The sequence below is a fragment of the Buteo buteo genome, chromosome 6 (genome assembly GCF_964188355.1).
Source record: "Buteo buteo chromosome 6, bButBut1.hap1.1, whole genome shotgun sequence".
Taxonomy (NCBI): Eukaryota; Metazoa; Chordata; class Aves; order Accipitriformes; family Accipitridae; genus Buteo; species Buteo buteo.
The window spans coordinates 26,530,703-26,553,422 of record NC_134176.1 but is presented as its reverse complement, the minus strand read 5'-3'; the positions used below and the strand labels follow the sequence as shown (position 1 = coordinate 26,553,422).

General features: G+C 59.7%; 2 protein-coding genes across 5 annotated transcripts; both read right to left on the bottom strand.

Moving 5' to 3' along the window:
- Positions 1–1,463: 1,463 nt before the first annotated feature.
- On the bottom strand, positions 1,464–9,780 carry RPS6KL1 (ribosomal protein S6 kinase like 1). 3 transcript variants are annotated; one of them, XM_075030162.1, is made up of 10 exons: positions 9,282–9,742; positions 8,766–8,890; positions 7,853–7,945; positions 6,974–7,021; positions 6,066–6,198; positions 3,826–4,734; positions 2,907–2,996; positions 2,673–2,755; positions 2,278–2,373; positions 1,813–2,152 (listed from the first exon to the last, which is right to left on the bottom strand). In XM_075030162.1, exons 1-10 carry the CDS (start codon positions 9,517–9,519, stop codon positions 2,042–2,044), a joined length of 1,926 nt encoding a protein of 641 aa, XP_074886263.1. In that variant the 5' UTR covers positions 9,520–9,742; the 3' UTR covers positions 1,813–2,041. The 3 variants fall into 3 exon arrangements, with proteins under 3 accessions (XP_074886262.1, XP_074886263.1, XP_074886264.1); XM_075030161.1 differs by lacking the exon at positions 2,673–2,755 and having other exon boundaries at positions 1,464–2,152; positions 9,282–9,780; XM_075030163.1 differs by lacking the exon at positions 3,826–4,734 and having other exon boundaries at positions 9,282–9,780.
- A 4,133-nt stretch (positions 9,781–13,913) lies between these two features.
- PGF (placental growth factor) lies at positions 13,914–21,573 on the bottom strand. 2 transcript variants are annotated; one of them, XM_075030160.1, is made up of 7 exons: positions 21,404–21,573; positions 21,188–21,227; positions 20,289–20,485; positions 18,745–18,821; positions 16,937–16,966; positions 16,784–16,846; positions 13,914–16,178 (listed from the first exon to the last, which is right to left on the bottom strand). In XM_075030160.1, the coding sequence occupies exons 1-7, from the start codon at positions 21,467–21,469 to the stop codon at positions 16,157–16,159; spliced, it is 495 nt and encodes a 164-aa protein (XP_074886261.1). In that variant the 5' UTR covers positions 21,470–21,573; the 3' UTR covers positions 13,914–16,156. The 2 variants fall into 2 exon arrangements, with proteins under 2 accessions (XP_074886261.1, XP_074886260.1); XM_075030159.1 differs by lacking the exons at positions 13,914–16,178; positions 16,784–16,846; positions 16,937–16,966 and adding an exon at positions 16,973–17,758.
- Between the last annotated feature and the right edge of the window lie 1,147 nt (positions 21,574–22,720).

Here is a 22,720-nt window from a genome sequence, read left to right as displayed (position 1 = left end):
CTTCCCTGTCCAGTAAAGGAAGGGCAAGGAGTCTAGCTGCTCTTTAACAAATAAATTGAGTGAAAGAGAGGGTTCCGATTTAAAAATGCTGCTAGCACCCAGCCCTCCATGCTGGTTTGGGATACAGAGGGCCCACCTTGACTTTGTATGTGAGCCTGGGGAAGGGCAATGCCTGTATTCTGTCTGGAGCTGCAATAAATGAGGCCTTTGAACTACCCAGGGAGTGAATGTACAGTCAAGCTTTTAAAATGATGCAGCCTAGCAAACTGCTTTTTTTAATCTTCCCTGTTGGTGCTTGCTGTAGGAGGGTCATGCAGCTGCGGTGCTTGAAGCTTCCTTTTTTTTGACCCTCCTGGGTGACACCCATGGCACTGTGTTGCAAGAAGCCATGCTGTGGCTTTGGTCAAGGGTCAGTCCTGCTGAACCTGCCCTGAATCACAGGACTAGGAGGCTGCTGGCCAAGGGTGCAAGCCTGCTGTTGGAGGGTTCAGCCAGTGCACGCTGCCCTAGAGAGGAAAAGCCCCAGGCTTACCTGCTGCTGCTGTCTGGCTTGCCGTGGCATTAGTGGTCAGCTCCCCGGTTAGTCCTCTTGCTTTTGCGCAGCCTTTGAGGTGTCCCCTGCCCTTGCTGGGGTGGGAGATGAGTTTCTCCCGGGCTCTGCTTCCCTCTGGTGGACAAGTGCTCCTGTTGCTGCCTGAGAGCCAGGCTGAACCAGCGAGGAGCAAGCAGGGTATTGCTGCTGGTCGCATGGAAGAGCTGGAACCAGCTAACCACAGGAAAGTTTCACTGGTGCCAGTAATTCCTTACTATCAGGGATAAGTGAGCAATGGGAGGGAGTGCTGGGAGAGGAGGGCCAAAACTACACTGCTGCCATTGCTAGCCATCCTTCCAGCCTATGGCTTTGACTTGCACAAATGAGCACAGCAGCCTCTGCTTTGGGCTGTTAGCATGGTTGTGCTTTTTCTTCTATCCTAGTTTGTATTCACTCTTCTCCTCCTCCCATCTGTGCTGGCTCTCAGAGGTCATCCCTTTAAACCCTCACTGTTTGGTCTACCCATGGATGACTGTGCTCAAAGCACAGCAATGAGGGCAGTAGGGTTGCTGTCCTGCCAGCAGAAACGAGCACCCAGGCACAGGAGGCTGGAGCTAGAATGAGTAACAACAACAAAAGTCAAAGCTGGAAGAAAACACAGGCATGCTGTGCACTTTTCCCAACTCTGAGCTGCAGCTGTATGGCTGTGCAGACTTGAGGCCATGAGGCAGGCAGGGAGGGGTACAAGCGGAGATGGCCAGGCACTCAGTGTCACCTTCTGGGTTTTGGCTGCAGGGTGGTGACACCCAGTGGGCGCCACCAACCCAGGGCTCCCAGGCAGGTTTGAGAAACAGATTTGGGGCTCTCCCTCGCTCAGCACACTAGGCCCAGGCCTGGCTGGTCCAGCTCAGAAAGAAAAGGACACTTCTGCAAGCGATAATGAGCGGTTTATTTTTTTAGAGGGCTGGGGGGAGAAGAGCAGAGGGCTCCCTCCCATCTCGCCCCCACAGCAGGCATTACCCACACACACATGCAGTCAGGGATGGGAACAGACCCCCAGGCTTGGGCACCAGCCTGTGGGGCCTGGAGGAGATGCACTTTGAAGCCACAAAAAATAACAGGGCCCAGGGGGTCCCTGGGGTAGCGGCAGAGATAAAAACCATAGGGAGGGAGTCCCAGGGCACAGTGGTAAGCTGAGCAAGGGATGCCCCAGAAGGGGAGCATGGCCTCTCTCTGGGGGTGGGCACCTGGGCTCCCTTTCCCACGAGGGAGGACCTAGAGGAGAAGACAGCCTGGCCCAGACCGCAGCCTCCTCTCTTGGAGACACCAACAAACACAAGCAGAGACAGAAGAACATGCAAGGCTGCAAAACCTCGTGTGTACCCCACACCGGGGCAGCCCTTGCAGGCAAACCTCCCCCCAGCAGGCAGAGCTGCCAGTGCCACCTGGGGTCACAAATGCCAGGGACAGTGGCTCTGTGCCCAGCTCCCTGCGGGAAGGACAGCCTGCCTAGCCCACCAGTTTGTTCCATGGGACGGTGCTGAAGAAGGAGTGGGACTTCAGCTTCGCCATGCCACCTCCTCCAGAGCCCAAGCGCTGCTTCGGGTTGTACTGCAGGAGCTGCAGAGAAAGGGAACAGGACAGCAGGATGGGGACACGGGGATACTGGAGAAGCTACCCAGGCTGGACCCTGCCTTTCCCCAGCCTCTAACCCATCCTCCCTCCCATCCACCCAAGCCCCTCACCTCCGTGAGCAGTGATGTAGCAGCCAGGCTGAGCCCCTCTGGCAGATGCAGCTGGGTGTGAGGTTGAATCCCTGAAGGGTGGTTTTGGGACAGTGGCTGCAGGAGGCAGAGTGTGATGGTAAGCGGCAGCACTGAGGAAGGTAGAAGCACCCTCTGCTGAGCCTTCATTGCCACACAACCCCAGCTCTACATGGCAGGATTTAAAACCTGGGGCCCTGAACACCCAGAGACCATGCACAGGCACTAGGAATCACACACCTGAAGCAACCTGGCACAGCACTGAGATGCCAGCAAGGCAAGGCACCCTCCCAGCCCCTGCATGGCAGGGAGCCCTTGCGCTACAGTGTCACCTCCTCCTCCTCCCCCCCTCCTTGCACAGCTCCTCTGCCTCTTACCACTCCTGTCAGCAACTCATACAAGAGAGAGCCAAAGCTCCAGCAGTCAGCTGCTTCGGTGGGCTCCGCAATCCCCCCCACTTCTGCAGAAAGAGCCAGAGAGGCGTTAGAGCTAGAGGCAGGGAGCACCAGTGGCCGTACTGTGCTGGGCACATCTTGCTGCCTGCAGAAGCCCCCTCACCCCCAGCTGGTGCTACTGAGCAGAGGGCAGAAGGCAGGGGATGCGTCCCTTACCTGGGGCACTGTACAGCTCTTCCTGTGCCTGGCTGCAGTACTGGGGCTCCACCTCTGTCCACTGGCCAAAGAAGGTGAGACGGACATGACCTGCAGAGCAGCACCAGAGCCAAAAGCAGGGAGGTTAGGACAATGCTAGGGACTTTGGTCAGAGCACAAAGCCAAGCCATATCCTTGCAACTGGGAACAGCCAGGGCAATGGGCCCCTGTCATGCTCTGAATGCAGAGGCACTGTGCATCCCCTGGCACTGCACATCCCCTGGCCTCCCAGTGCTTTCCCAAGATGCCCAGCAGGCATTCTCAGCTGGTGAGACTGGTTAGGTGGGCTCCAAGCTCACAGACCTCAGTGGAGGCTGTAGTGAGGAAAGAAACAGTTTTTAAAGGGGGGGGAAGGTTAGCTTTCCCCTTGCAAAGCTCTCTGCATTTTTCTTTTCCTGAGCAATTTGTACCTCTCCAGTGTGCCCCAGATGTTGCCAGCTCAGCAGGGACTTGCACAGACGGCAGTACCCATGGCTCAAAGGGATGGGATGGCTCCAGATTATCCCACTGGGCAGTAACTACAAGCAGGGGAAAACTGCAGTCCCACTAACCTCAGGCACAGTTCAGCTGGTCTCAGCTTCCCCGTGCTGGGCTTTCCCAGGCAGCCAGCCCCCACGTGGGAGCAGGGGCAATGCATTCCTGTGGCTACGGCCCCTGACTTTGCCGCTGCAGAGCCATCTCTTGTAATAACCGCTTGGAAATCCCAGCTGAGACCGCACTTCCAGGCTCAGAAACATCCAAACCTCCCCAGACTCCCACCCTCCCCCAAAGCAAACTCAAGAAAGTCCATGTCTCCTGGAAATGGGGCAAATGGCAGTCTCCCAGCTGAGAGGCCAACCTCCTCCTCCTCCTCAGGGCAGCAGCCTGGGGCATGACCTACCAGCTGCGTCAAGCAGCAGGTTCCTGGGGTTGAGGTCCTGGCACAACACACCCTGTTGGTGAAGTCCCTCTAAGGCCAGGAGGATTTCTGCTGCCCACAGCTGCACCTGCTCCTCCTTCACAGCCCACGCTCGCCGGCCATGCCCATGGGAAGGCAGAGCCCTGCACTGTCCTGATGGCGGCTGCTTGCCAAGCCGGCCACAGGTCAGGCTTGCTCCCCGTGAGGGCTCCCGCACCACTGGGTCAGGCCCACAGGGCTTGCCAGAGCTGGACGTGGCGACTCCTGCACGAAGCTGCCTGTGACCCGAGATCAGGAGGGGGCGAGCCCAGGGGACCTCAGACACTTGCTGAGATGGCAGATCCCCGGCCCCTGGCTGGCCCCCTCTCACAGTCTTCAGTACGGGGGCGAGCGTCTGGGGAAGCCTGGTGTCTTGTTGTGAGGCTGCTCTCTCCGATACGCAGCCCAGGCCGCTGGTTAGAACACCCCAGGGGTAGACAACCAGGCCCTGACCAGTAGGGTGGCCGGGGCCTTTGGCTGCTCCTGCTGGAGCATGGTCCACAATGCCAGACGCAGCCTGTGTCACGCTTAGATCCTGCCCTCCAGGCGCAGCCCTCGTGCTGCTGGCGGGAGCCAGGCGAAGCTGGCAGTGGTTCCCTGAGCCGGGGTCCATGGGGTCAGGGGACTGCTCCTGAGTGGGCGAGGCAGCAGTGTTTCCCAATACTTGGTGGGTTGCAGAGCCTGGGAGGCCACTGCCTGTCCGAGCAGAGAAGATGGAGACTTGGCTGCTGCCCTGGGAGCTTCCCACGCCATCCTCTCTGCCACGGTCTCTCAGGGCTTGAATGGTGTTTGAACTGGCAGAGCCCTGCTGGACACAGTACTTAGAGCGGAGGTGAGACCACAGCGTCTCCCCTGGAAAGCAGAGAGAAGAACAAGTGATGGGGCAGAAAGCATCCCTGGTTCCCCCACTGCGGACACGGCTCATTCAAGGCACAGGCCAAGGCCCACACGCTGGGGACATGATTGAGCATCATTAACCTCCCCTGCAGCAAAGCTCAAGTCCATGCAGAATACTCCCCAGCCCTACAAGCACACCATGCGCAACATCACACCTCCCCTGGGACCTAGCACACCAAAGGCTCATTCCCCCCTCCTTTAGCAGTGCTGCTCCCCATTCTGCACAGTCCCATTGATGCCAGCTCTGCTGCTTCCTTGTCACAGGCCAGCCACCTCTTCACACACACCCCTGATCCCACCGCCATCACCACTTTCCCCTGAAAGCCTTTCCTCCTCACGTGACAGAGATGCCGGAGTGCTCCCACAGCACAGTAGAACCCGTGGGTCAGTGATGAGCCACAGCAGCGAGCCCTGGAGCCCACAGCACACTGCCGGGGCTTCCCAGCCTCAGTATGTTCAGCTGCTGGCTGCTTTCTGCAAATTCATCCTACAGCAACGCATGAGGAGTTGAGGCTGTTCTCCAACAAGTCAGCCTTCATTTTTCACTGCTGGACTCCAGCTGCTGCTCCCTACACATCCGTTCAAGCAGCAGAGAGCAAAGAAGCTCCCTGGGACAAGCCTTGTCACACTTCTTCACCAGGATCTGGGACAAGCCTCAAGTCTGCCTCCCTGTCGTACCCAAACCCCAGTGTGCTCCCTGCCCTTTATGCCCCGATTGTCCATCTCCTCTATTTGGTCTGATATCAAAATCCAGTGTGACCTCTTCTTTTGTAACCAAAATATGTTTTCTAAAGGTCCTATCAAAAAATTGTTTTGCTCTACAACTTCCAGGTGAACTACGTCACTTGGTTCTCCTTCTCCATCACGTTCCTGTCATGGTCAAACAATGCCAGTAAAATGAAGAGGTTCTTCTTTTCAAGACACTGGACCACATCAACCTCTTTACCTCACGGCATGACCATTCCCTCCCACGGGACTCAGTGGTGCCTAAAGCTAGTTTCCATATAACACCCATACACACACAACCTCTTTCTCCTTGTAGGTCTCCACATGTCCACTTGTAGGTTACTTCCCCAGTCAGCTCTTAGCAAACCTCCAGAATCCCCAATACAGCTGAGCAGCTCTTTCCACAAAGTCTCCAAGCCCTGGTACACACCACCCATCTATGAAGAAGACAGCTTGTGCTGTCACTATAAATACCAGTCCCAAAGAAGCAGGAGAAATGTATTTGAGATTTTAAAAAAGGGAGGTTGGGGATAAGAGCAGGCAATGCTGTCCTCACTCACCCTGCACATGCTCCAGGTGGAGGAAGATGGAGTCCTCACTCACATAGTAGCACAACAGCTTGACCATAAAAGGGACCCCATGAGGGATGATGGTCTGTCGCTCGCGGGTCTCAACATGAGATTTGGGGAGGCTCTGAGGAGATACAGGTAGATGTGCGTTACAGCATGGTTGGGACTTGGACTCCCTGCAACCTAGCACCTGGCAGGGCAGGAGACCAGCCAGAAAGGTAGTGTGCCATCTGCCAAGCCCCATGGCTGCTCCCCTGCATCACCTGCGACGGAGCTCCCTGTCTGTGGAAACCCACAGCTCATGCTGAGAGGTCTGTCAGTCCCCAGCACCCAGCTGTGATAAGGCAGGGCCCTGCAAAGCTCTGCCAAGGCAGAGCGCTCCCCACCTGCGCTGCGGGACCCAGAGGACACTGCTGGTCCAGAGCAGTGGCCTTCTCCCACAACTGCCCCTACTCCCTTCAGATGGGAACCTGCCATCCCAGTCCCCTCTCCTCTCCCCTCTGGAACTGATGCTTTTCCCTGTCATGCCAGAGCCTCCTTGTCCAATTATTGAAGTTCTTTATGTTTAGCTCCAAGGACACTGGAAAATGCCCTAGGACTTGTATTGAGCACACCTCACCCATGACCTGTTTCAGGGGTTGACCCAGATTAACATGGGTGTAAGGCTTGGCTTGCAGCACTATCAGGCAGAGAAACAGCTGACCAGGGAGAACCACCTTGCTTCTGATCACAGAAAATGGCTGAGGCAACCAAGAGAAGCTTTATGAACAATGAACTTCCTCCAACACCTCTGTGAGCTGCTATTTTTTGGTCCTCCCACCTGCCCCAGCTATCTGCTTGGACAAGGAGGCTCTTGACATGACAGGGAGAAGCAGGCAGATGAAACTGAAAACACCCACCTTAAGTATAAAGGTCCCGCCAGTGGCCGGATCCTGGACGATCTGCACCTGGGAGCAGTATATACAGTACCAGTCAGAAGCAGTGACTGCTCCCCCCGCAACACACAGCCTACAGGAATGACCCAAGGGACTCAACTCTGGAACCAAAACAAACTCCCACCCAAACTAGAGGAGTTTGGTGGTGCTCAAACCCCTACTCTTGCAAGACAAAACACAGGTTATTAGCAATGAGATAGCCATGCAGCCAGGGAGTAGAAAGTTAATTAAAACAAGAGGTGACTCCCACACCATTTTTGCTTCCTTCACAAAGAAGGGTTTCGCGCTGCTCCTTCTGGACTCTGTGGGCCATGCTGGGCTGCCCACCGGGGCTTTGGCAGGACAGGAGGACCACATCAGTCCTGACAAACTGAGATGCGTGAACAGCAGAAATCAATGTGCCAGTGCATGTATGGAGACAGTAAGCCTGGCATCTTCACTCCAAGATCATGAACTACTAATTAGCTTATTCATCCAGATAGCTTGTCTTCTGCTGAAATCTAGATTATCCACAGGAGTTCACCATCATGGTACCTAGGCATCAAGCACGACTCCATGCACGGGAAAGAACTGGATGCATCAACCTCCTTGTAAGTATCTTGGGAGCTCTGGTAAACAAAAGTAATGGGGACATCAACAGATTTCCCAACTAATTCCTAAAGAGGCTTGCATCCTCGCCTGCAAATTTTCCTTGGTGGGAATGGTGTGGATGGATACCCTCATGTTCCTTGCTGGGTGTGCTGGGGGCCGGCAGCCCTATCCCAGCTGCCAGGACCCTCCAGCTTACACTCCCTTTGGTCCAGCCCCAGCCTCACCCCCCCCAGTTCCAGGTCGAGTCATTACCTTATCGATCACTCCCACAACCTTACACCGTCTCAGGTTCTCCACCGCTGAGCTCAGCGTCCTGATCGGCCGGAAGCGCAGGCTGCTGTAACCCTGCAAGGTGGTGGGAGAAGAGGATGAGGGACCTAGAGGTGCTACTGTCCATGACAGTGGGTGGAAAAAGTCCTCGCATTTCCAGAGGAGGCAGCCCTACTGCCAGGCTGGTCAACATCCAGAGACAATGCTCCAACGGCCATGGTTGATTCCTAACATCAGCTGGACCATTTTCTTGGCCAGCTCCTGGATTGCTGAAGTTTTCAGGGAAAGCTTGCACCTGCAGCAGGGGTAAAATCACTCCGAAATTTGTACCTGGACCTGAAATGCTTCAACACTAAGGGGATCTGTATGGAAGGTAGTCACCTTTCTCCCCTCGTCCTCACCAGGCCCCGGCCCTGCCCTACCTCACTCCCCTCTCCCTTCATTAACCACCTCCTTCCCACAATGCAGCAAGTGGCCATCGTCTTTGGTTTCCATCCAGATGGGAACAATGATGGGGAACACATTTTCAACATCTGACAAGGTGGCTCCCCCCAGTGGCTTCAGTCCCACGAAAAATGGCCATTTTCTCTATGGCGGCAGCAAGCTAAACACACACACCTTGGGGGGTCCTGGGAGCGCCCCAGGCAAGCTGGGCCCACCTCGGCTTTTCGATCCAGGCAGGGTGAAGGGCTGCCAGCTCCCTCGCAGCCACCGTCATGCCAGGACACTCTGCAGCTGATGTGTCTGCCATTTTCTCTACGCCACCTTACCGTGGCATTCGACAGAGGCAGTCGAGGAGGCTCACTGGGGCTGCTCTGTGTGTGTGTCCCCCAGGTTTCTCAGTGGTACAGATCCGCTGCCATCCCGCCCATGCCCCCCCACGCCAGCCCCTCACCGTGGCGGTGGGGTTGCCACCCCCCGCAGCCCGCTGGAGGTGGCAGTTGAAGATTTCCTCCGCGCGCCTCAGGTACTGCGTGATCTTCCGCTTCACGGCCTCCCGACGCTCCTTGTTGGGGTCAACTGTGGTCGGCGCAGAGGGCGGGCGTGAGGGGCCTGCCGTGCTCCCCAGAGGGATGTCCCGGTCACGTTGCAACGCTCCCGGGAGGGGTACCCTGGCCCCCCGGCCACACTCCCCAGAGGGATGCCCCGGTCCCCTCAGCCTTCTCCCAGTAGGGATGCCCCGGCCGCCTGGCTGCAACCCCTGGAGGGACGCCCCGGCCCGCTTGTCTTTCTCCCCGGAGGGACGCCCCGTCCCGCTTGTCGTCCTTCTCCCGGCCCCCTTGTCGTCCTTCTCCCCGGACGGACACCCCGGCCCCCTCCCTGCTCTCCCCAGGGGGATGCCCCGCGCCCCCCGGTCGCGCTCCCCGGAGGGGTGCCCCAGCCGCCCGCCCTGCGGGGAGGCCCCACGCACCCTGCACGCCGCGGAGCAGCACGTCCACGCCGTTCTGGTAGTGGTTGAAGGCCTCCTCGTAGTCCTCGCTGACGTCCCGCTCCAGCGCCAGCCGCAGCTGCCGCGCCGCCTCCACCAGGTAGTCCCGCCGCCCGCCGCCCTCGGGGCCCGCCGGGGAGACGCGGCTCCGCAGCTGCCCCAGGTAGACGCGGGCCTGCGCCAGCGCCCGGGAGCAGGGCTCGGCCTCCGGCCGGCTCATGGCCCCGCACCGCCGCCCTCCGCCGCCGGCAGACAGGGAGCGGGGACGCGCGGGCGAGGCGCGCCGCACGCCCCGGACCTCTCGCCGGCCGGTAACCGGCGCCGTCGGCCGGCACGGCCCCCCGGCCCCGGGCCGGGCCCCCGCCGGGCCCCGCGGGCACGCAGCGAGGCGACCGCTGCCGGCACCATCCTCCGGCGCCGCCAGATGCGGCGGGCGGGGCGGGGCGGGGCGGGCGGGGCCGGGCCCGCGTGCCGCCGCGCGCCGCCGGGGCGGTGGGGCTGCCGGGGCGGCGCTGATTGGCTGCGGATGAGATCATCGTATTCCCCGCCCCGCCCCCCCCGCGGGGGGCTACGCCGGGGGGGGCCGGGCCGGCGGGGGGAGGGGGAGGGGGGGTGTCCCGGCCGGCGTCCCGCCCCCGCCCCAAGGCAGGTTCCTCATCGCCCCGTTAACGTGCGGCGAGCGCCGCTGCTCCGCTTGCTTTAGTATCGTCGTTATTCACCCTTAATTATCCTTAATTAATAAAGCTCCCGTTCATTAAGTACTGCCTTTGCTGCCGTGTTTCCCTCCTCCTGTAACAGGTAATTAGCCGCGTTTTAAACAGCCGGCGCCTCTCCCTGCCTCTGGAAGGGGGCACCCGTCCCAGCAGCTCCCCGCAGACCTAGTCGCCACGCCACTGGTGGGTCTTCCTGATTTGCATCTTGCAAGAAGCGGGTGTCGTTGCCCCCCTCCAGCCTCGGGTTCTTGGCCGGCCCTTCCGCCAGCTCCCGCAGGCTCATTTGGGTTTACAGGCTTATTTCGAATGTATAGAGAGCAGGGAACGTCTGCACAAATGCATTAAGGTGCAGCAAAATGACAGCGTAGTCGAGATCCCAGCTGGTGGACAACAAATGCTTTGTATGTGGAAAATACCAGTCTTTGGCTTAACCTAGAAGCACGCATTCCCGGCCTCCTTGGCCTGGCTTTTTGTTGGAAGGCCAGGTCTGCAGGGCCCGCTAGATCACCACGCTTATTAGCGAAGGGGATTTGCTGACTCAGGAGTGCTCAACCAGTTATGGCTCAGGCCAATTGGTTTGCTGCGTCTGTGAGATGGTCGGTCCGGGTCCAAACAACAGCCTTCCTGGAGGGGTGGCAGGGGACCTGGAAAGGGAGGACAGCCGGAATCCGATCCCAGTGATACCCTAAGTCAGGCTGTGCTAAGATGGGTTGGGAAGAGGGAGACACCTGCATCTTTGTCCGTCCCTTGCTAACCTATGGGCCTGTCCCATTGCAACAGGAAATGCTTCTAAAAAGGCAGTTTCACTTCGACGGGAGCTGGCTCCGTGCCGTTCCATCGCAGCCACACCAGCCTGGACGGTCACTGCGTGCAGCCCCTGCTAGAGCTGGTACTTGCTATGGGGCTGGCCCCAGCCTCTCCCAGGGAGTGACCAGATGGCATCTGAGCCCGGAGCAGAGTGAAGGTTCCAGAGCCAGGCCAGGATGCCCAAGGGAGCACCCGTTTGGGGCTGACCCATTACTTCACAACCTGTGTACACCGATGGTGGGGGATCTCCCCTGGCTCAGCTCCCACAGGCAGCTCTTTTGTGCAGCCCAGTCTGTTAACAGAACAGGAAAAGTAAAGCCCGTGCCCGCAGCTCAGCTCAGCGTTCAACAACCAAACGCCCTCTTTCTTGCAAAGACAATTTGCTTGGGAGTGCGAAAGGCTAATGCTGTGCCTCAGAAGGCAGGTCTGGTAGGACGCAAAGGGGCCAGCTTTGTAAGACAACCTGCTGCCCAAACACAATCTGTGTGCTTGGTTCTTTGTTTTTTTCTCAAAACACTTCTAAGTTCCTTTTTCCCACCAATCTTTACCTAACAGAGACCAATTTTTTCTGCCCAGCCTGTTTATAACCCCCAGTCTCTAGGGCCTTTTAATTCCCACCAGAGCCTGAGGGCTCCTCCTTCAAAAGTCTGAGCCAGCAAGAAGTGAAGCAGGGCCCGGGATGACAGCAGGGATGCTGCTGGCACGACTCACCTGCTTGACTTGAGCAGATTTACGTGGGCCTGGAGAGGATGGAGAGCACAGGTAAATTACAAAACCCAGCATAATGTATCTGTAGAGGGGTTTGGATATCGGGGTGATGGTGGCGGAGAGATGTGTGAAGAGGAGTCACCGGGAGAGGAACAAAACTCTGGTGAGTTCATTGCCAAACACCTCCTTTAGGCCTCGCAGAGATAAAGCAGCCATTACCTAAAGTCACATCAGGACTGTATTTAAAGCATTTTATTGCTTCACACAGTTAAAGCTGTTCTGCCTTTGGATGGGAAGGGAGGAGCTGGAAGACAGTGGTTTGACTGCCTTTTGGGAGACCGCGGTGGAGCTTTGCAGAGCTGAGTGGGGCCGTTTTTGGGCAATGCTGGGATTGCTCAGCCCTGACCAGTCACGCTGTGGGGCCAGCAAGGCAGGGGGGACAAGGGACAGCACAGAAGAGAGCAAGCCAAAGGCATTGGCAAGAAGTGCCCCAAGGACTGGCCTGCAATGAAGAGCCTTGCAAGGGTAGAAGATGTGTACCAGCCCTGAGGCATAGTGGCCCTTACCTGTGGGCTTCCAGTTTCCCATGTCAGTGCTGTCCAGAGGATGTTAAATTTGGGGGATTATTTTCAGATTAACTTGCTGAAGAGTTTGTGGCCCTTGTCAGGAAGTTGGAACTTCCAAAGTAAGACCAGCAAGACAAATAACAGGGAGGGGAGTGAGAGCCACCCTTTTTCTCACGGCCTAAAATAGATGCATGAGAGCTGGCAAAAGCTTAAAACAGGCTGAGACTGCAAACATCGCTGGCTGCAACAAGCAGAAAGATTATGCCCAACTTTGTGAGGATGCAAAATCTTTTAAGTTTCAAGTGAGAGGTTAGGACCTCAGTACATCTTTACTTGCACAGAGACACGTGGGAGACTTGCACCGGCATGTGCAGGGAGGAGCTGCTGCGAGGCAGCACTCCGCTGGCATCCCAGGACTGGGGAGGATGGAGGTTACCAGAGAAGCTTTAACATCAGGGCTTCACCAGCTACGATACTACATCTCTGGGCTGATCTCTGCATCACCTTTTCAGGTAGTTCCCCAAAAATATGTGATGTTTTGTTCCTAGTGCAGCCTGGAGCCCAGCTTATGTTTTGCCTCCTCTATAACTCTCCTTCTAAACCATCTTGCTGCAGCTCTGCCTCCTAAAGCTTTATTAAACAAACCTTTGCTCTGTAAGGCTGGGAGACACAGGGAGCCCAGGGATGCTGATAACCCAGTGGCGTGCAGCTCCTGTGAGACAGCTGCCCATCTACAAGGGGTACACGGGCAGGGGAAGGATGGGGGATTTGGGAGCACCGGGGCTGGGGCACGTTTGGTCCCTGTCCATGGAGGATCAGCATGGGGTTGTTCTGCTCCCCGCTGGCTTTGGGGCTGGGGTCTGCCCCAGTCCCTTTTCAAGGGAGCCAGTCCCCTTCTACAGCCCCGCTCTGCAGCGCTTGGGCAACATGGGGGTCTGTTGATGTAGCTGACCTTGTCGAGGTGCTCAGGAGACATGTCTGCTGCAGCCAGCGAGGGCTGACAGGAACTACTGGTGTAAGCCTCCAAAAAAGGCACAACTGGGAGCAACACAGAGCGGGAACAGGCAGACAGTGGCTGGTCCCCTTGGGAGGGAGCGTGGGTGGTGGCCATGAGCCCCAAGGTCAGGAGCCCCGCTGTCCTGCTCAGGGCAGCAGGCCTCCACCCTGACCCTCATGTCACCATCGGGTGTGACGTCCTGCTGGAAGACCCTGCCACCCTGCGATGAGGAGGGTCCTGGGGGTCCCAGGACTCTCCCCTCTGGCAGAGACATGCAGGGGGAGGGAAGGGAACGGGTCCTCCCCTGGGCACGTGATGCCTACAGCAGCTGTGAGAGTGCCAGGGCTCATCATGTTCCCTTTGCTGGTGAAGCCTCAGTGAAACATGCCCAGGAGCTGGACGGAGCCCCGGACACCTGGAGATGGAGCTTCCAAACTCCCCATGCTGGTGGTGCCTTCCCCTGCTCCTGTTCTGCCCCAGCTGATCCTCTGTGCCGCAGCGGGACAGCCACATCCCTCCCAGGCACCCGCGTCCTTGCTGTCCACCCTGACATTCCATGCCATGGGAGGAGCAGAGGGTGAGCCCGCACACAGCACGAGGGGGCTCAGGCAATGCAGGGGGAGAAGCGACATAGGGTGGACGTGCAAGGCAGGCACCCGATCCCCCCCCCAGGCGGAGCTGCCTGAAAACTCTCAGTGCCAAGCAGCAGCCAAAGAGGTGACGCCAGACACCAGGGTCTGTTAGGAAAAGCTGCTGGGTGGGAGTTTGTTTGAATTTTTCTTTACCCTAATCACCACTCTTGACAAACATTTTTATTCATTAATATCCTTGGGTTTATGTAACTTCCTTTTAAAGGTTTAATACTACCGCAGTGAAAGTTTTACTGTTAAAAACAATACAGAAACCATCACGTACGTCCCTCAAGCGCTGCACACAGTTCTCCTTAGCCTCAAAGCACAACCAGCCAAGCTGAAATGGCACACAGGGTTGGCAAGAGCCTGCACGGACCAGGACAGGCCACCGGAGCTAGGGCGCCACGTGGCCCACGCAGATCCTGACCCAGGAAGGGGAGCAGCAAGTCCCCTTCATCCATGAGGCAGCCAAGGAGGAGCTTCATGGGTCATTGTTGAGGCAGAGTCCATGTAGGCTGCGCCCCAGGACACTGTGGATGCCAGAAGTGGAATGGGGTCCAAAAGGGATCCAGCAAGCTCCTGGAGGATACGCCCAGCTGCATAGGTGCAACTCGCCCAGTCCATGCCACGTTGCGTGGTGGCAGCGTGGAGATTCACATTGCCTCAGCAACCACCACTGGCTTTCCCTGCCAGGGTACCGCTGCCACAGGACCTGCCCTGTCCCCATGTCCTTGTGCCAGCCCCGGGCAGCACCAGCGTTATGGCTCTGAGGGACCTTGCCCTGGCTACATGCTACCATGTCAGACGTGGGCAGGAGCTGCCTTGGACCCCAACACCTGCTACGTCAGGCCCCACTCTTCTTCCTCAGTGCAGGATAAACCACAGGTCACCTCATTTGACGGTAACGCTGAATCCTTTGCACATCTTGCCCTCTAGCTGTTCGCCTGAAGCTTTCAATAACCCTTGGTTTTGTGTTAAACCCGTGCCAGGGGTGCCCCACGAGCATGCTGGTGCCCAGCTCGCCCTTAGGGTTTCCACCAACGTGCGCTGCTCCAGGGTACAGCTTGCACGGAGCAGCACAGGATGCACTTGGCAGCCAGCCCCAGCCCCCCCGCAGCACAGGCAGGAAAGGGGAGAGGAAAAGCCCCAGGGGCACTGCTTAGGGCACGCAGAAGTGAGGGCTGGGGCTGCCCCCCGCACCTGGGCACAGAACTGACTGAGCAGGGAAAGCAGGAAACAGCAGCACCCACAGCCATCGCAGCGAGGGCCACCAGTCGCCTACAAACCCCAGGATGTTCCCGGTAAGAGATAGGCCCCCAGGCCAGCCTGTCCCCACGCTGGGTGAATGAGCCTTGGTGGGGTGTTTGCTGGGTGGGAAGGCCCACGGCCTGCCTGCCCCCGCCACTGCCCTAACCTTACATCAGCCCAGTGAGGGAGAAGGAAAGCCACAGGACAGTGAGCCAGACACTCGGACTGGGGTGAGAACAAGATGGGCATGGTAAACAGGGAGAGATACCAGCACCACGCCATGGTGTAGAGGAGAAGGGCAGTTCCCTCCAAGGTCTCCCAGTACCCCCCTGAGCTCCAGCACATGGGTAACCCCCAGCCTGGGGAGCAGCTCGCTCCTGACCTGCTGGTTGCCCATCTCCAGCATCACACCACAGGTAGCCCCTTGGCTGCTGCAGGAGTTGGTGCTGGGGACAAGCCCTGGGCCACCACAGGATGCCCTCCTCCAGCCATGGGGAAGAGCCCTGCCTGCAGTTGCTAGAAAGCAGACAGGAGTGCTCACACTGCCAGCTCCTGCATCTGACCACCAGGTTTTATTGAGCAGGGCAAGGCTGGGATGTGGCTGTGAGTATGAGGAGCCCTGGCAACCCAAATTCCCTCCCCTTCCCCACCAGGCAAGCTCCCTGGCACCCTCATGGGCTAACCTGTGCCAAGGCTGGGACAGACACAGCCTTGCAGCCTTGCCTGCCCCAGGTTTACTTCCTCCCCAGCTGCAGGGCACTGGCAGAACACAGCAGTTTTGCAGCTGCAGCCCTCTGAGCTGCATCCACCACTCGCCCCCCACATCATGGTGTCCCCAGCCAGCTCCAGCAGCACATCCACCAGCTCCACTCCTCATTGCCGCCAGGACGCCATCGAACACCAACACGCTGCTTGAGCTCCTCATCTTCAGCCCCGGGCCTGGTCATGGGTCCTCTTGTCCTGCTGCCGCCGATGGTGCAGACAGGGCAAGGGAGTCCTCAGTTCCAGGCTGCGTTCCCACCAGGGCCAAGCAAGAGTCCAGTCAGCTCTCCCCTGCCGGAGTCCTGTTCCCTACCACTGCTTGGAGGGGCACAGCTCCACAAGCCCCCCATGCTTGTGGAGGGGGGCTCAAACCCAGCTGGCTCAAACCCAGGCAGCAGGAGCGAGGCCGGGGGCAGAGCGGAGGCTACCTGCGTGGCGTGCCACATCTGCAAAGAGAGCATGGCACAGAGTGAGCACCACCGGGACTGGGGGGGACACTAGGACCCCCAGGCTAACCTGCTCTGCCCCAGGTCCCCCCCCTCTGCCTGGCCCCTCCAGCACCAAACCGCAGGGGTAGGGACCACAGGCAGCCTTTTCACAGGGAGGAGTGAGGGCAATGGGGCTGTAGGTGCTGGCTGAACACCGAAGAGCAGGCTTCAGCCAAAACGGGGAAATGCAACAGGGAAGTGCCAGCCACAGGCACCATACCCCAAAAGTGTCCACAGTAGGAGTCCAGCCTGCCCTGTTACAGCAAGCGGTTTGAGAGTCAGCTAAATATAAAGAGGGAAAGGGTAGAGTAACCCAAACAACAACCAGCCAAGGACGTCAGGAAGGACAGAGCAGGCAGCAAGATGAGGCTGAAAGTGGAAATTCGTGGATCCAGAAAACCCTGGGACTGCACTATCCCCTCTGCCCTGCTTTCTCCTGTTCTGCTCTGCACAAACCTCTCACTGCTCACAGTGTCAGTAAAGACCTAAAGGCTTAATGAAGCTGCTCATCCCAAAGAAATAAACCCAGAAGACACCACCCATACCTGTCCCTGCTCACTTACAGTTCACAGTCTTTACGTCTCTTCTTGTCTTGTCTTCTCTTACCTCGGCCCTTGGACCTCCTCCTTTGAAAGAAAAGCACCACAAGAGAGGCTGATGTGTGGGAGATGAGACCCACAATCCCAGCCGGTAACGCCACCCCTGACATCACTTACCTTCCCAACCTCATCAGGTCCTGCCGGGGCCTGCAGGGTGGGAGAAGGACAGAGTGAAGCGGTTACTGGAGCAATGGTGTCTCTTGAGCCGCTGGAGGTGGTTTATTGAGATGCCCCAGTGTACAGCACAATCTACCTGTTACTATTCATGCTTAAAACAGACCCAATACGACCTCTCCACATTATCAACTCCTCAGCCAGGAGCTGACTGCAGTAGGCAGAGAGAAGGCAGAGACAGCAAAGGGGCAGGGGATGGTCAGCTTTGGTGACTGCCCTTGGGGATGTGACATTTTGCCCATGAGGCCAGGAAGCACACGTTCAGTTTCAGGTGCTCTCAGTGACAGCTTTCATAGCTCAGCTGGTTAAACAAGATGCAACGTCCTGAGTAACATGTGGGATTTGCTGCAACGTCTCAGTAGTGGTTCTCAGACAACAGCCACGACATACTTGGCTTAAGCATCCCCTATAGGGGCCAAGGCTGGGACATTCACCACGCCTACGCTACACTTCAAAGGGGAGCAATGTAAAGGTGTGCAAGGCAGCTTAGGGAGAAGCCAAAAGGTGCTGCAGAAGCAAGAAGTTTACACAGATTCAAAGGCAACCTGCACAAGTGCTCACAGGAGATCCCCTGGGAGTTACCCTAGGTCGGAAAACCACAACAGGCTCAGGAAATTCCCTACATGGAAAATAGCTGGAAGCGGAGGGGGGAGAAATAACACATGCTTCTTCCCGCTCCCTCTTCTGCATCCACCGAGAGATACTCCAGAGATGGCACAGAGCTGGATGGGCCTTGGGTCTGTTCCAGCACCGCCTCTCTTAAAACTGCAGGGGAATACCGACTCAGGCTCTTCTTCCAGGCAAGCATCACATCTAACAGTTGCCCAGCAGGACACTCAGTCCCCAGTTTTTGCAATACTAAATCACCCAGGGGTCATGATGGAGAGCAAACGCCAGGACCCCCCATGCAGACAGTGGTGGAGAGGCTCTGTGGTGGGGACCAGCTGCGGGCAGCACCGGAGCTGCTCCCCATTCCCACAGCACTGCAGCCCCCAGGCAGAGACCCCATCCTGCCCAAGCTCTCACCACTTCTGGGACACAGTGAGCACCCCGAGAGGTTAGCTGTGTGCCAGGAGTCTGCGGCAGGTTGGTGCTGCGCATCCATCCCAGGCCAGCACTGTGTATCCATGCCAGGCTGGCGCTGCACGTTTTAAGCTTTCATTTGTTGGCCTGGATGCAAACCACAGCTCCCCAGCCCTGGATGGGGCAGCCTCCCTTAAATGGAGGCCCAAGGCCAAGTCCTTCAGCTTTCTCTTTGGGCCACAGTCACACTCGGGTACACCAAGCCATGGAGCTCCCTGCTGAGCCACCACCTTGGGCGTGCTGTCCCACACCAAACACCTGCCTCAGAGGCACCGGTCTTGCTCCGTTACCCACAGGCAACTCTTCTGGCCAGAGGAGCACACGCCAGGCACGCCAAGGCAGCTGCAGGGATGGGGGGCACAGACATCCCTGCTCACAGAGCCGGGGTGCCGCAGCAGCTCCAGCCCCGCAGACAGTGCGTGGTCGTGACCTGGCCACACAATGCTATGCACCCCCAGGGCTGCCAGGAGCAGGCTGCAGAGGCACAGTGCAGCCTGCAACTGAGCAAGGGCCATAAGCACCGGCAAACTCCAGTGCAGAGACAGTGAAGGTGTCCCAGCAGGGTTGGGGTGCCCCCAGAGCATCCTTGTCCCACACGCAGGGAGAGCTGGCAGGGTCCCTCTTGCTGGAGGGGCACAGGGTTGCAAAATGAGCCTGGGGGTCCCTACCTGCACTCGCACTGCCTGTGCTCGGTGAACGCCATCTCCACGTAGGGTGCCTCCCCATTTGGCTTTATCTTCAGGAGCTGAAAGAGGAGCAAAGGTTACTTCCCAGCCGGCTGCAGGAGGGGGCTGGAAGGGCTCCGGCGGCACTGCCTCGCCACCCCAGCCTCTCGGGCAGATGCATGTCTAACCTGTTCCTCGGGACCTCCAGCAGCGGAGACTCCACCTCCGCATGCAGGCAGCACCGGCCAGGCCTGGCCACCCCGGCAGCTTGGGAGGCTCTGCTAGTACCGCCCCATGTCTTCAGGGCTGTAATTTAAGTCCCGTGGTCTTGGGATTTCCCAGCCTTAGAGGAGATTTTTCTGTCTCTGCCTTTGTGGAGAGCTTTCACGTATTTGACCACTTTACACATCTCCCTTCTCTGATGGAAATATCCCCCTACTCATGTTTTCCAGACCATTCCCGTTGCTGCTGCCTCCTCCTGGCCCCCTTTCCCACAGCACTGAGCCTGGAGTCAGTACCATGGTGCTACTCCAGCCCAGGGGTGCAGGATTTCCCCTGTGACATGTCAGTCTACAACCCAGCCTGGAGTTCGGGTTGGACATCCAGGGGCTTCAGAGGGTATGTTCATCATTGGTGTGATCCACACTAGCCTGCGCAGAAGTGCCTGGCATTGCCATCCCACACACGGCAGAGGGATCCCTCCTGTTGAGGGAGAGCTGTGCTTGGGGAATTGCCTCCCATTCATGTCAGGCTCTTGCTCCACCTCAGTCAAGATTTTCTGGAGACTCCCACCCTGCCTTCCAACACACTTTCAACTCCTGAGGGACCAAAATCACTGGTGATTTATTGCAGGCACTCTCTAGCCCATCACCCATGGCAAAGCAGAGCTTTTCCCTTCTCCCTGCAGCAGCAGCGGCGGCTTGATCTACAGCAGCACAGCACAAGGGCTGCAGTGTGAGGACAACGGCTGCCTGGTGCATGGGGAAGACCTGACTGGCGTCTTGTTCGCAGTCTGGGATCTCCCACGCTGCTTCACAGAGCTTCCACAGTGGCAACTGGAAATGTGGCTGGCACAGCCCTTCACGCTCACCATGCCCGCAGCACACATTCACTGTCAGTACCATCGCAGGCATCTCCTGACACACGAGAGCCTCACTTCTCCCTGTGATTCAGGGGCAGCGCCTGCTTTGCCCCAGCAAACAGTCACAGGCAACTGGGACACCCCGAGCCCCAGCGCAGGAGAGGGGAGGTCTGGAAAGGCGACAGCAGTCAGCAAGATGGACCACATAGAGAGGAGGGGGCAGGGAAGCAGGGAGCGAGGCCAATACCACCAGAGGTGTTGCCTGGACTCAGGGACAAGCCCAAAGAGCAGGCAGAGGGACCCTCCTGCTTTGGCATGCATTTGAGCAGTTGTGAGTCCGCTCCCCTGTTAGCCGTACTGCTACGATGTCTGAAAAATGTGAAGCTGCAAGTTCACCCTCCCGGCGCTTGGCGAGGAGCCCACTACCTCCCCAGCACAGCCACGGCCCCACAGCAGCAGCGCTTACCTGCATGGTGACCGTGCTTGTCTCCACGGGGACGCAGCGGAGACCCTCGTCCCCACAGCAGCCTCCGCAGCGCTGCAGGGAGACGCAGGAGGGTCTGAAAATGTACTCCACCTCGTTGGGGAACTCGGTAATGACATCCACCAGCTGCTCCAGAGGCCGGCAGAAACTACGATTCCAGATCTCCCGAAAGGTCAGGACTGCAAGAAAGGGGGGTGGGGGCTATAAGGAGGCACCCCGGAGAGGCTGAGCCCAGCCGACCCACTGCCGGGGCAGGTGCAGCAGCCGCCGTGGGGTCCTGCATCCGTCACGGAGGCAGAGGGATGCAGAGGACCCCCTTGTGCCCCCAGTAAGCCCAGCACCGCACCGGTGCGGGGGCTCAAACAGCCACCACATCCGCGCCGACGGGCTCTTCCTCCGCCTGCCCGGCGGCCCCTCTCCTGCTCCGGCACCCCGCCGCACCCCGCACCCCGCCGCGGCGGGGCTCCCCCGGCTCCCCCGCCCTCCCTCGGCGGGCGCAGAAGCCCAGCCCCGCAAACGCAGCAGACAACCGTCCCCTCGGGTTTCCCACCGGGGCGAGCGGAGGGGAGCCCAAGGGGAGTACTCCTGCCCGGGACCCCGCAGCCCGGCACCGGAGGGGCGGCGAGCCCGGGCCAGGGCTGCGCTCCGCTCCGGCCCGCGGCGGTGCCCGGTGCCGCAAGCGCCCGGGGCGGGCTGGGGGGGGGGGAAAACAGGCTGCTCCCAGCCCCAGCCCCGCCGCGGCATCGCCACGGGACTCCGGGGAGGAAAACGGCCCGGGGGGTACCGAGTCCCGTCCCCCCGCCCCGGCCCTGCGCGCAGCCCTCCCCGGGCTGCCGCCCCCTCCCAGCCGGGGCACCGGCGGCCGCCCGCTGCCAACTCACCGGGCGGCTCCGCGCTGGCGGTCCCCCGCGCCTCCGGGGCCTGCAGGGAGGGAAAGGTGGGCGCTGGCGGGGGCGGCACGGGGGGACCCGCCGCCGTGCCCCTCGCCACCCACCGCCGGGAGCAGCTGCCCCGGCGGCCACCGCCACCCCGGGCGGCGGCACCGACGGGGCCGGGCTGCCCCCGCTCCGACCCCCCTGCCGCCCCCCGGTTCTCACCGGGGCGGGCGGCGCCCCCAGCGCCCCGGCCACCAGCAGCCGCAGGAAGGCGCCGAGCAGCCGCATCGCCGCTCCCGCCGCCCCGGCACCGACTCGGCGCCGCCGCTACCGCCCCGCCGCCCCCGGCATGCCGCCCCGCCGGGCCCCCGGCCCCGCCGCGCCGCCTCCGCCGCCGCCGCCGCCGCCGGGCCATGGGAGCGCGCCCCGCTCCGCCGCCGTATTTCACCGCCGCCGCCCCGCCCCGCCCCCGCCCGCCCCGGCCCCGCCGCGGGGCGGGAGCAGGTGCCCGGCCCCGGCGGCCGCGGGGACGGCCGGTGCCCCCGGGCGCCGCGGAGCCCCCCCGCCTCCAGCTACCGGCACCGGCCGTTTCCCCATCGGGCTGCCCCGGGGCTTCTAGGGACCGGCCCGTGCAGAGCGGGAGCGGGAAGCACCGCGGCTGGGTCGGGGCTCCTGGGCTCGTTGGGCTCCCCCGGGTCCTGTCCACCTCTCCCAGGGTCGGCATGCGCTGCCCGGTGCCCGTCTGACCACCCCGTGCCCGCCCGGCCGCCCCGTGCCCACCCAGAAGCCCCTTTCCCATCCATCCACCCCGTTCCCCTGCCGTTGCCCTGTCCCCACCCGGGCACCCCAGGCATGTCCACCCACCTGGGCACCCCAGACCCGTCCACCCACCCTGTTTCCCTCAAGCTGCCCCACACCTGCGCAGCCAGCCCCTGCCGCCGGAGCCCTGGCAGGGGTTTCCAGCCCCCTCAGCCTCAGGGACAGCATTCCACTCCTGTCTGCCATGGGGAGGGGGTCCCACCAGCTTGGGAAAGAAGGGGGCACAATGGTTCCCTGGAGCAGGTCTGGGGCCAAACCCTGCTGCCAAGGGCAAACCCAAAGGAGATCTGTGGCCTTTTCTGTTCTATTTTTAAGGCCCAGAGGCCAGGGAAGCTGGAGCCATGGGAGGTGGGAAGGGAAGAGATGCCAGCGGGCAACACGATCCCCCATGGGCCACAGGTCCCAGGGAAATAACAGGCTCTGTGTCCCTGCCAGGGTTCACGTTTCTGTCCTCCTGGGAGAGCAGGGAAGCTGCTCCGGGGCTTCCCTGCCCACCTCTGTGTGAGGTCCGTCCCTGCCACATGAGGATGCTGGTGGCTTGTCCCCAGTCCCGTGGGGTCTGTCCCCAGGGGATGCGGGACACACCAGCTGCCTGTCCCCCGGCCATGCAGGCGGCAGCGGCTCAGGCGGCAGTGGGAGCTGGTCTCTGGCTGGAGCTGCCAGGCATTGGTACCGCTGAGTGTGCGAGAAAGCTGCTGGAGCGGGGCCTGGCAAATTAGC

Excerpts from the sequence above, each read along its gene's own strand:
- RPS6KL1 (XM_075030161.1), bottom strand. The coding sequence starts at position 9,519 with ATGAGCCGGCCGGAGGCCGAGCCCTGCTCCCGGGCGCTGGCGCAGGCC. Across the intron at positions 4,735-6,065 it reads CCACCTGGAGCATGTGCAGG|GGGAGACGCTGTGGTCTCAC; the intron begins GTGAGTGAGGAC and ends TCTGCTTTCCAG. Across the intron at positions 2,374-2,906 it reads AGAGCTGTACAGTGCCCCAG|CCACTGTCCCAAAACCACCC; the intron begins GTAAGGGACGCA and ends TGCCTCCTGCAG.
- PGF (XM_075030159.1), bottom strand. The coding sequence starts at position 21,469 with ATGCGGCTGCTCGGCGCCTTCCTGCGGCTGCTGGTGGCCGGGGCGCTG. Across the intron at positions 21,228-21,403 it reads TGGGGGCGCCGCCCGCCCCG|GCCCCGGAGGCGCGGGGGAC; the intron begins GTGAGAACCGGG and ends CCCTCCCTGCAG. Across the intron at positions 18,822-20,288 it reads CAAGCACGGTCACCATGCAG|CTCCTGAAGATAAAGCCAAA; the intron begins GTAAGCGCTGCT and ends CTCCTCTTTCAG.